Below are 12,729 nucleotides of genomic sequence, written 5' to 3'. Positions count from 1 at the left end.
GGCTTAGGTAGGAATTTATCATATTAAAGATTAAAAGCTCAAAAATCTTTGTTATAGGATCATTATTTGATTCAAAAATATATTATAGGTATTATTAGCAATGACTTAAAACTATATTATGTCCATATTAAGAATATACAATATCTACAAAAATCTAATAGAAGATTGCACCCTAAAAAGTTTCATTATGGACCCGTCTGTTAAGTATCGTAAACTTTTCACCTATAGCATCCAAACATCAATTCATCACTTAAATTCACGAAACATGTATAAAATACAAAAATACTCATATAAACTGTACACACTATATCTTTGATATTATTTGTATTGAAAAATATTTTAGAATGTTTGTTTCTATACAATCAAATTCAAGCTGTTTGAGCTTAGAAAGTTCGTTTTGATGCGCTCTTCTCTGACCCGAAGTAACCCCTGGCCCTGTAAGTTGGCAAACTTTAGTTGTTACTCCTCAGACAGCGGAGTCTAAAACAGCCCACGGCGTTTTGGCCATGCCTCAGTCTCTGCGTAACTCTGGCCCCTTTGAACCGGAAAAACTTCAGGAAGACGAAGAATCGCCATTTTTGGAGCGCAATGCTGCAGGAAACACCGGAAGAAGTCGGCGATTTTCTTCGGGGCAGCCTGCGAGGTCTCCCGCCAGGTCTTCGGAGAAAACACCGTTGCTGAACAACAACGGAGGCAATGAGGTCGGGCTACGAGAAATAACAAAGAACTCAAGAAAATCAAGCAGAAGAAAACCGAAAAAGTAAGACACGATTTTCCTTTTTATACAGTGTAAGCTGAACGTAAACTCAGGGCGTGCCACTGAATTTTGACAGTCACTGACTTGAAAACAAAGTCAAGTTTAACTTCACACTTTGGCAAGAAGTTGGCAGTTTGGTGAGGATTGGAGTTTTGCGTCTTGAGCAAAGGATCATATTTCAAAGGCTGCAAAGGAAAATACGTAAAAACTGAGTCACTCAGAACAGGAGAGAGTGGTTATGCTAGAAACATTACGTCATTTTGACCCCATTAAGTCACCGGAAGTGAAGTTTGCAAACTTAGACCAAGGATGTTAAACAATGGAAAATTTGGCTTGACAGTTTTATAATTTGATTAACATCCGAAAGTCGTTGGCATGTTTTGATTCATTGTGAAAATTTCAGTTTGTTTCCATATTGCCAGAAAAACTTAAGAATATAGCTGATTTGATAAAAAAAAGAGACAATGGAAATGCTAATCTCTTCTTGCTTGAATGTATATGTCAATTAAAAGGGTATCATCACCACTAGCTACGTTAGGGTATCGTAAGCTATTTACATCTGACACTGTGTGAGATTTCATACACAAGTGCAAAATTTGTTGCCAAACATTAGATGTCACACAGGTTAGAAGATTGACATTTGTCGCAAGGGGAAAAGTCCTAATCTCTTTTAGAGCACTGTCCCTTAAGATCAAACTGTTAATTAAGAAAGAAGGAAAGTCATAGCATCTCTATCTTAGGAAACACCTTACATGATTAACATTAAACTGTTAAAAGAAGAAAAAAAGTTCTAGTACAAATGTATCTCTAGTATCTTGGAAACACCCTAATGACCCACCGGTCATGCTAGTTGTCTGTCCAAAGTGCTCAGGTACAAGTTAGATTATTAACATTTGCTATCCAAATCTTTTTCAGAGCACTTTCTTTTTAAATTAAACGGTTAAACAAATAAAAAGAAGGTTCTAGCAGCTCTATCTTTATAAACACCTTTACGACCTGTAGGGCATGTTTGTTGTCTGTCCAAAGGGCTCAGGTCACTGTGATTGCATCAGTTATATTGTTCTCAACTTTCACTCCAGTTTCAAAGTACTGTACCACCTGTGCCTGTCCACAGAACAATCAATGTCTTTATCAAAGAACCTTCAGTACACAGATCAGTTATTATGATTCGACTTAGTCTTTAACCATTCTGATGTTATGACAAAGTAAAGCATCAAGAGTGTTTAAGGAAGATGGGAAGTGACAGTTCTTCTTCTTCTTCTTCGAGGTTGGGCAGCCAACATCAACTTGATGATGAATCTGCTGCTCTTGACTGTAGTGCTTGTGCTGGGAAAGGTTTTCTGTTGCGTATAGTTCTATCAGTTTGCGTATAGTTCTATTATTCATGGCATACAAATTGTTGACAAATGCCAGTTCATATATAGAAAGATGAAAAAAAAATTGTCAGTCACTCTGAATGATGAAATTTAAAAACAACAACAGTAAATACTTAAACTGTCCGGATTTACAAGAAATTGGTCTAACTTTAGATTGTCCATTGGCGTCTCCTTTAAAGAATGTTACTAGTATCATTTTATTCAAGGAAAAATCTTTTTTGTTCTGAGTCAAGGCACTTTTTTCATCTCTTGGTGTTTGTCATCTATTTTCCAGAGTGTGGCGGCAGCTCGCAATGAAGCGACAATCTCTCGATGCGGGACGGCGGTACTTCAACGCCAGCGGGGAATATGGCGGCAGCATTTCTGTCCACATGCCCGTCTCCGAGGACAAGGACACTGCCAACTACAAACAGTCTCGTCACATCCCCAAATGGGCGTGGTTCCTCGTCGCTAAATCCTTGGGAATCAAGCTTAAAGAGAAAGACCTACCGTGGTTTGGGACTTTTCTTTACCTACTGACGCTCACTAGTGGGCTGGCGCTGGGGATTTGTACAGCTTGGAGGACAGTGGTGGACATTTTGGACATTCATACGAGTCAGAACGCCATCGATGGTACCATTCTTGTGTTGCTCACGATGGGTTGGATTTCGGTTGGCGTGTACGCAAACGGTCTCGCCTTCAAACTGTTTTCCAACAAACATTTCTACGACAGCGTCCGCGTTCACTCGAAGACGATCTTCAAGATCAATGCGGTGTTGCTGATCGTTTTTCTGTGCACCGTGTTCGGCCTTCTGACTAATTACAACAAGTTTTATCAGTTTCTGCCCGAGCACTGCGAAAAGATACACCTGAACCCGTGGATCTGTTACGTGATGTACGGTGGAAGAGTTGCTTTCTCGCTGTTTTGTCTGGGATGGAACGCGCTAGTTGCAACGATCTGCCTGTCTGTGTGTCGGACTCATACCATAGGTAAGGGTGGATGTTTGATATAATACTGTAAGTTTGCGTGGTTTTGATTTTGCAGTACGGAGAAAACGGAGTGTCTGCAGTGGTCTTAAGTTTGGGTTTGAAACAATAAATAGACAAGGGGGTTTGGAGGGGAAAATTGTTGTGGTTTTAAGTTTGTGGCAAAGCGAAAAGCGCGAACATAAAACCACCGCAAATATTTCTGCGTTTACAGTACTAGTACAGGCCAATAGGCTTAACTCAATTCAGTCGTGCTGGTAATACAACAACAAAATTGAAAGGTATTGTCTGAATCAGATGCTTGTCGACTTTTAAACACTTCCCAGATTGACAAACAATGAGAAGTAGAAGGCTGAAAAAAAAATTACATGATTGACCAGTGTATTTTTGTTATAGTTGTGATATTCATATTACATTATGTGATGAATTGGCTGTGACTTTGGTTCAGTAAGGGACTGATCATGAGTGATCTGTTGTGGAATACAAGAACATTTTGTCAGAAAGATAACGTTAATCATTAATGCAGACAAATGGTTAAGTGGACAACCTCAAGCCAACCGTTCACACTCATGCCACATCTTCGGAAAAGACGCAGAAGTCGCATATAGTTCCTGTTAAGTACATTGTAAACCCTCGAGAAAGCCACACACAAGTTGAAACTTATCTGGGTGTGGGCTAAAAATATTCTTAACAGGAACTATATATTGTGGCTACAGTACTAGTGTCTTTTCTGAATATGTGGTGTGAGTGTGTACGGTTGACTTGAGGTTGCCCACTTCTATTTGCTTCATCAATAATAAATGGATGCCTTCAATATAATACCTTCAATATGCCTATAAGTTATATCAAATCTTGTCTGATGTTCCCTGCCACGTCCAGCCATCAGGAAGTTTATAAAAGACCTGGAAGAGGATGGGATGGCGATTGACACGGTGAGGTTCCTGAAGGGGGGGCGGTACCTCACCGTCGAGATGTCAGGCGAGTTCGGGGACTGGCTCAATGTGGAACAGACGGAAGGTCTTATATCTTTTATTTGTTGATGATTTGGCTGTAAAATACTTTAAAACAGCCAGGGTTGTCAAGATAGCCTGTCTGATGGCTATTAGTTACAATGCTGCCCTGCTGACAATGCAAGATATGACCTGAAATTATGAACAGCAATTGTGTAATGCGATCATACAGACTTCATATGTATTTTTACACTAAGTCTTGATATAGAAATATCTATATGGTATGTAGTGAGAAGTCAGTATGTACAGAATATGGGTCTCTTAGATATGACTCGACTTTGATTTTAAAGGAAGCAGTAGTACTAGTGGTGTTGGCAGTTAAGTATTAATGTCAGCAGAAAGATTCATGTATCATCCTTAACTTTTTCCTTAACTTTTTTTACAATATTTTTCCAGACTACATATGGGACGACACCCACGAGGACCTGACCCTCAGCCCCCCGACCCCGACGCCTGTGCTCAGACAGGAAAACCCACTGCACCAGTTTGCAGGGAGCGTCCCTCCCTACCTGTCCTCGTCTCCACTCAGCTACGGGAGCCTGGACGCACCGGTACCCCCGTCTCCTGTCAGGCGGGCTAGGAACTTGGATGAGAGGAAGAGACTCTACAGTACTACACCTCAGAAACAACAGGTAAAGCCCCCCTCTCACTGGACCCGCGGCACGCTGGCGGCGTCGCTGCGGCCGATCAAATTGACATAGCACTCAACGAATTTCATCGACAAAAATCAAATCGTTTTAAGCTTTGTGTGTTTGTTGTCTTTTTGGTCATACTTGTACATTGTGAATGATATTCTCATTATAAAGTGAAGTCGAGTTTAGGAAGCAGCGACGCCGCCAGCGTGCTGCGGGTCCAGTGAGAGGGGGGCTTAAGGGTTTGTCAAGCGCCTTTAGTGTGTGTATGTGTTTGTATGTGTGTGTGTATGTATGTGTGTGTGTGTGTGTGTGTGTGTGTGTGTGTGTGTGTGTTTGTGTGTGTATGTATGTATGTGTGTGTGTGTGCGTGTGTGTGTGTGCGTGTGTGTGTGTGTACATGTAGGTGTATGAGTCTGTTGGTATGTGTCTGTCTATCAACATTTACTATGATGTAGTATGATAATCATTATGATATAAATTCATGATTAAGATTTCAAATCAACTTAAATTCCTTTTTCTTCCTCAGGACACAGACAGCCCGTATGACCAGGACAGTTATGAAAACAGCACATCCGAGCTCCTCCCAAACCCAGGTGACCCACCCACTGAAACCCAGGAAAACCCACTCATAGAGGTCGACATAGAACCCACGGTGAAGGTCAGACAACCCAGGGGTGCTGATGGCGACCCAGGCGGTGACCCAGGGTCTCCGACCAGGGTTCCTTCAGGCTGGAGGGAGAAGGAACGTTCACAACAGCAACAACAGCTGCCCCAGATTTTAACTAACGGGGCCATTCTGCATACTTACTGGAGAATTCAGGTAAGATGTAGATCTTATATCTTTTAGTAACTCATCCTGGTAGGCCTTTGATAGAGCCTGGAAGTCAAGAGTATTGTTTTGCTCTTTCATTCCTCTTTTTGTTCTTGGAAGACTCGAGCTAAGTCCTCCTCTGGCCTGTCTTGTCTGCCTATTCTGTAATTTGTCAGTGTCACCTTGATGCTATCACTCAATATTTTTCTTGGTCTTCCAAGATGGCAGCAAAGAAAAGGTGGTCAACTTTCAGTTTCTCAAGCCATTGAGGAAAACCCCACTCAGTGACACACAGCCTTTTTGGTATATAACCTTCTACTCCGTGAGTGATTTCTACTGAATACTCTCCAGCTGTCTCCTTCGTTGAGTAAAAAATTGTTACAGCTTTTTCTCATCCTCCAACATCGCCTGAGGTTCACATCTATAACTTCCAGCTGGTCTTGCAGCAAAAACACATTGTATGTTAACCACGGCAGTTTCTCAAGTTATGACAAAAAAAAGCCCCAGACATGCAGCTTTTTTCTGCTATAGGTCCTTCTACTTTACAAAACCTCCTTGTTCTACTCAATCCCTATGCCTGACACTTTTTCCCATCTTCCAGCACCGCCTGAGGTTCACATCTTCAGCCCTACAGCGCTGGTTAGCCAGCTGGATCACACTGACCATCTTCTGGTGCATCACTTACATCCTGATCATGAACTGGCTCAAACAGGAGTCTACATGCTTTTAACAACTACATTTTAGACCAAAATGACACCTGTTTCTCCAAACAGTTACCTTCCAATTGGTCTTCAAGCAAAAACACATTGTATGTCATTCACAGCTGCAGTTTCTCAAGCAATGACAGAAAAAAAGGCGCAAACACACAGCTTTTTTCTGCTATAGGTTCTTCTTTACTCAATCCCTTTGCCTGATGACCTTTTCCACCTTCCAGCATCGCCTGAGGTTCACATCTGCAGCCCTACAGCGCTGGTTAGCCAGCTGGATCACTCTCACCATCTTCTGATGCATCTCTTACATCCTGAACTGGCTCAAGCACAAGTCTATAAGCTTTATAAGGACTACATTTATGATTTTCCCACCTCCCAGCACCGCCTGAGGTTCACATCTGCAGCCCTACAGCGCTGGTTAGCCAGCTGGATCACTCTCACCATCTTCTGGTGTATCAGGTACATCCTGAACTGGCTCAAACACAAGTCTACACGCTTATAACAACTACATTTACGATTTTCCCATCCCCAGCACCGTCTGCGGTTCACATCTTCATCCCTACAGCGCTGGTTAGCCAGCTGGATCACACTGACCATCTTCTGGTGCATCACTTACATCCTGAACTGGCTCAAGCACGAGTCTATAAGCTTTATAACGACTAAATTTACAATTTTCCCATCCCCCCAGCACCGTCTGAGGTTCACATCTGCAGCCCTACAGCGCTGGTTAGCCAGCTGGATCACACTGACCATCTTCTGGTGCATCACTAACATCCTGAACTGGCTCAAACACGAGTCTATAAGCTTTTTAACGACTACATTTACAATTTTCCCATCCCCAGCATCGCCTGAGGTTCACCTCTTCAGCCCTACAGCGCTGGTTAGCCAGCTGGATCACACTGACAATTTTCTGGTGTATCACTAACATCCTAAACTGGCTCAAGCACGAGTCTACACGCTTATAACGACTACATTTACAATTTTCCCATCCCCAGCATCGCCTGAGGTTCACATCTTCAGCCCTACAGCGCTGGTTAGCCAGCTGGATCACACTGACAATTTTCTGGTGTATCACTTACATCCTAAACTGGCTCAAGCACGAGTCTACATGCTTTATAATGACTACATTTACAATTTTCCCATCCCCAGCACCGTCTGAGGTTCACATCTGCAGCCCTACAGCGCTGGTTAGCCAGCTGGATCACTCTCACCATCTTCTGATGCATCTCTTACATCCTGAACTGGCTCAAGCACAAGTCTATAAGCTTTATAAGGACTACATTTATGATTTTCCCACCTCCCAGCACCGCCTGAGGTTCACATCTGCAGCCCTACAGCGCTGGTTAGCCAGCTGGATCACTCTCACCATCTTCTGGTGTATCAGGTACATCCTGAACTGGCTCAAACACAAGTCTACACGCTTATAACAACTACATTTACGATTTTCCCATCCCCAGCACCGTCTGCGGTTCACATCATTCTTCATCCCTACAGCGCTGGTTAGCCAGCTGGATCACACTGACCATCTTCTGGTGCATCACTTACATCCTGAACTGGCTCAAGCACGAGTCTATAAGCTTTATAACGACTAAATTTACAATTTTCCCATCCCCCCAGCACCGTCTGAGGTTCACATCTGCAGCCCTACAGCGCTGGTTAGCCAGCTGGATCACACTGACCATCTTCTGGTGCATCACTAACATCCTGAACTGGCTCAAACACGAGTCTATAAGCTTTTTAACGACTACATTTACAATTTTCCCATCTCCCAGCACCGCCTGAGGTTCACATCTGCAGCCCTACAGCGCTGGTTAGCCAGCTGGATCACACTGACAATTTTCTGGTGCATCACTTACATCCTGAACTGGCTCAAACACGAGTCTATAAGCTTTTTAACGACTACATTTACAATTTTCCCATCCCCAGCATCGCCTGAGGTTCACCTCTTCAGCCCTACAGCGCTGGTTAGCCAGCTGGATCACACTGACAATTTTCTGGTGTATCACTAACATCCTAAACTGGCTCAAGCACGAGTCTACACGCTTATAACGACTACATTTACAATTTTCCCATCCCCAGCATCGCCTGAGGTTCACATCTTCAGCCCTACAGCGCTGGTTAGCCAGCTGGATCACACTGACAATTTTCTGGTGTATCACTTACATCCTAAACTGGCTCAAGCACGAGTCTACATGCTTTATAATGACTACATTTACAATTTTCCCATCCCCAGCACCGTCTGAGGTTCACATCTGCAGCCCTACAGCGCTGGTTAGCCAGCTGGATCACACTGACCATCTTCTGGTGCATCACTTACATCCTGAACTGGCTGAAGCACGAGGCGACCATCCCGGAGATGTTTGAGTTCCTCCTGCCGCTGCTGACTCTCCCCATCCTGTGCTCCGCCGTGGCGGAGGTCAACGGGGAAGGGGTTCGGGTCATCAAGGTAACGAATTTAGTCGTCATGGTAACAGTTTGAGTTTGGTTAATATTTAACGGTTTCTCAACATCTCTGTTTCCTTTTTTTTTCTTTATTCCTCCCTTAGGAGAGCAACTGAAACTTTAGAATAGACAATTGAAATATCAAAGTAGGATATTATGCATACATTTTACATACATATACATATACCAGGCAAAAAAAGGTCACAATCTTCCCCACCAACCACTGTTTGAAATGTAAGCTGGCCATGGGTCACCCCATTCAACTCAATGTTTTTCAATCGGGCCCTGAGTCAAAGCAAACACGGAATCATCCAAATTTTTAAATAAAAGTATGCACTCAGTCAAAATGAATGAATCTAACAGCATACAATCATTAATAATCAATCAATATGTTAAACAGTACTTGTTTTGCTCACCTGTGTCCTGATGTCATGTTCTATATCTATCTATATACAGTACTGGGCAAAACCCGGTTGGGGTGTCGCACCCAGGGTGCACGCCTAAGGCGGCCGGTGGTGGTGGTGCTCCACAAAAAAAGTACAGAATTTAAACTACCTAACAGTAATGAACATGTACAATATAATATATAGAGGGAAAAAAAAAGGTGCAGTGAGGGCCGCCTTAGTTATTGCATATAACTACTGGGGGGTGGGGAGGCCCATGTGCAGGGCCAATCCCACCTTAAACTGATTGACTGAATCTGCTGACACCACACTGGCTGGTACATGTAGGTGGTTCCATTCCATGACAGTTCTTGGGAAATAGCTTGTCCTGAACACTTCTGTTCTGCAGTAAATGTTGTATTTTTTTTTCAGAGTATCTGCCCGACCGAGGACAGGTTTGCTTTGCTGGACTACGTCAGGAACTCTCCTCTGGTCATGACTGTGAGTTCTGCAGATTTATTCATCTAATATATATTTACTTCACGCCAAGGAGGGTAGAGTATTAGTGCCTGTCTGTTGGTGTGTGTGTGTCCATCTGTCTTAAACTTACCTCTAGTTATGACATTGAGTACTGGAGATTTATTTATTTCATATGTACTTATTTACTTCACACCAAGCAGGTAGAGTATTGTTTTTTGCCTGTCTGTCTGTGTGTGTGTCTGTCCACGTGTCTGAGTTTCTGAAACTACATGTAACCTCTTCACCCTTAATTGTCAGTGAGTACTGGATAGATTCCCTCAGATGTTTCAGACATCATCCAACATCTATCAGTGACTGAATATGAGTCTGAAGACTTAGCCAAGTGTAACTTGCATATATTATGAATGATTCTCTGAGTCGACAGTCGAAATGGATACTGTAGAAAGTCAAGTAGCTTGGCTCCTGTTAAACTGATTCATGATGAAAGACAGTGGATGCTGTCTTAACATCTGACCCTTAACATTACAGAATTTATCCAGTTCAAGATTTACTAAAATTGTAATTTAGGATAGGTTAGAATTTTTTGTCCCAACAATTTCTCCCACCACAGATATACGGCACTCCAGTAACGACCTCGTCCCTCGCCAAGGTCGCGGCGGGCGTTTTCATCGCCCTCATGACCAACATCATGTTACGAGAAATCGACAGGGGCATGTTTGAAAGCATAGCTGCAACGCTGGAGTCCCCTGTCCTCCCCACGACTCCATCACAATAATAAACACCAGGTTCGAGCCCTTACAGGATCGTCCTTGCGTAGTAGCACGATGCATGCATGCGTAGTTCAGCGGTCAGTGACCCTACCTCTGGACCATGGCTGCGTAGGACAATGGTGGCGGCACTGGTGTCACTATGAATAACATACTTAGTCCTAATGTCAAGTGTCGTAATCCCGCCGGGTACCGTCTGTGAAGATTGACACATAAAAAAATAGGTTTTCGAAAGCATAGCTGCAATGCTGGAGTCCCCCGTACTCCCAGTGACTCCATCACAATAACAAACACCAGGTTTGACCCCCTACAGGTTCCTCAGAGCTAGGAAAGCTATGGCAATGGTTTCACTATCAGAGGGTTTGCATGGGGTTCTCGACAACTCTTTACCCTGACTCCAAAAGAACCCCCTATGTATTTCATGTTGATTTTCCAATCTAGCATTTTTATGAATTTTCCGTTAACCAAGAAATTAAATTGGTGTGGCCTAATGTAGCATTATCATATTTTAAAAGCTCATATATTTCTCTGCAAAGTACTTTTTTGTATTAAACAGAAATCAATATACTAACAATCATCTTTTTTATCTTTCTCAGTAGACCAGTGCATGTCACCACTTGCTAATAAAACTTTCCTTTCCTCTGGAAGTTACAGGTAGCATGTATGAATACTTACATGCAGACACAATACCTGTAGTTTAAGTAGTACTAGTTTATAATGACGATATATGTATCATAACCAAGTATTCTATGTGTATTTCAAATCAATTTGTTTGCATGGCATTTTCACTATACAAGATTACTATTCAAGGAGTACAGCATTTTTACCTCTACTATGTATCATATTGTTTCATGTACGCTTCACGCTCGTACTCATTTAAATGTACACATTTTGTAACTTCCGTTACCGTTTGAACTAAGACGTTCCTGACATTAAGATATGCCACATATAAGATGCCAAACTGTTGTTTTTATGACGACTTAAAACTTTTCTGTCTTTTAAAAATGACAGTTTGGCACCTTATATGTGACATATCTTAATGTCAGGAACATCTTACATCAAACGGTAACAGAAGTTACAAAATGTGTACATTTAATTGAGAAGAGTGTTAATCCGAAATGGCACAAATGACGTCAATTGAAAAGCCAGTGATTTGCCAATCATGCTCAGCCCTGCTATTTCTATCTGTTGTACAAGAAGGGTTGCAAAGCTGAGTACTGTAAAATTAATGCAGAAATGTTCACGGTGGTTTTGTGTTCGCAGTTCTCACGGGGAACTCTTTACCGCGAACTTAAAACCACCGCTAAACTTTGTGCCCACCAATGCCTGTAGCCCTACTATTGTTTCGAACACAACTTAAAACCACACTCCATTTTCGCCCTAACACAAAATAATAACCACGCAAACTTCAATGCATTTACAGTAATGTTTGTAAGGGGGTGAAGTCTGCCATCTCTGACTGCCCCTCTTGTTTCCGTCGGCAGATCTACTCCTTCCCGCTGACGGTGATGTCTCTCGTGACGGTGTTCGGCGCCATCATGCTGGCGCTGATGTCTCGCATCGTCGTGCAGGAGATGAACGTCATGCACGGAACGACCACTCCGACCATCCCTCCACTGTAGTGGACTCTTCCTGACCACCACCACACCATAGTGGACTCTTCCCAACCACCCCCATGCCACGGTAGACTCTTCCTGACCACGACCACCCCGCACTCTGCCTGACCACCCCGCACCATAGTTGACTCTACCTGACCACCCCCGCACCGTAGTGGACTCTTCTCAACCACCCCCAAACCATAGTTGACTCTATGTGACCACCCCCGCACCGTAGTTGACTCTATGTGACCACCCCCGCACCGTAGTTGACTCTACCTGACCACCCCCGCACCGTAGTGGACTCTTCCCGACCATCCCCACCACAGTGGCCTCTTCCGACCACCCCCACACCACAGTGGCCTCTTCCGACCACCCCCCCACCACAGTGGCCTCGTCCGATCACCCCCACACCACAGTGGCCTCTTCCGACCACCCCCACACCACAGTGGCCTCTTCCGACCACCCCCCACCACAGTGGCCTCTTCCGACCACCCCCACACCACAGTGGCCTCTTCCGACCACCCCCCACCACAGTGGCCTCTTCCGACCACCCCCACACCACAGTGGCCTCTTCCGACCACCCCCACACCACAGTGGCCTCTTCCGACCACCCCCCACCACAGTGGCCTCTTCCGACCACCCCCACACCACAGTGGCCTCTTCCGACCACCCCCCACCACAGTGGCCTCTTCCGACCACCCCCACACCACAGTGGACTCTTCCGACCACCCCCGCACCACAGTGGACTCCTCTTCTTCCTGTAACTTCTTCATCCATCTTGAAACTGTATTAAA

The 12,729-nt window shown here is 43.9% G+C and overlaps 1 protein-coding gene across 1 annotated transcript; it reads left to right on the top strand.

Moving 5' to 3' along the window:
- The first annotated feature begins 410 nt into the window (after window positions 1-410).
- Window positions 411-12,096, top strand: LOC136424586 (uncharacterized). Its single transcript, XM_066413199.1, has 10 exons — window positions 411-760; window positions 2,408-3,102; window positions 3,979-4,116; window positions 4,506-4,741; window positions 5,271-5,564; window positions 8,038-8,271; window positions 8,490-8,711; window positions 9,523-9,591; window positions 10,181-10,355; window positions 11,822-12,096. Exons 1-9 carry the CDS (start codon window positions 507-509, stop codon window positions 10,343-10,345), a joined length of 2,307 nt encoding a protein of 768 aa, XP_066269296.1. The 5' UTR covers window positions 411-506; the 3' UTR covers window positions 10,346-10,355; window positions 11,822-12,096.
- Window positions 12,097-12,729: the final 633 nt, after the last annotated feature.

The sequence above is a fragment of the Branchiostoma lanceolatum genome, chromosome 18, assembly GCF_035083965.1.
Source record: "Branchiostoma lanceolatum isolate klBraLanc5 chromosome 18, klBraLanc5.hap2, whole genome shotgun sequence".
Classification (NCBI taxonomy): Eukaryota; Metazoa; Chordata; class Leptocardii; order Amphioxiformes; family Branchiostomatidae; genus Branchiostoma; species Branchiostoma lanceolatum.
Note: the sequence above shows the minus strand (reverse complement) of the source record. Positions and strands in the feature narration are given on the sequence as shown.

Excerpts from the sequence above, each read along its gene's own strand:
- LOC136424586 (XM_066413199.1), top strand. The coding sequence starts at position 507 with ATGCCTCAGTCTCTGCGTAACTCTGGCCCCTTTGAACCGGAAAAACTT. Across the intron at positions 8,272-8,489 it reads ACAATTTTCTGGTGTATCAC|CATCCCCAGCACCGTCTGAG; the intron begins TAACATCCTAAA and ends TTACAATTTTCC. Across the intron at positions 9,592-10,180 it reads ACTCTCCTCTGGTCATGACT|ATATACGGCACTCCAGTAAC; the intron begins GTGAGTTCTGCA and ends CTCCCACCACAG.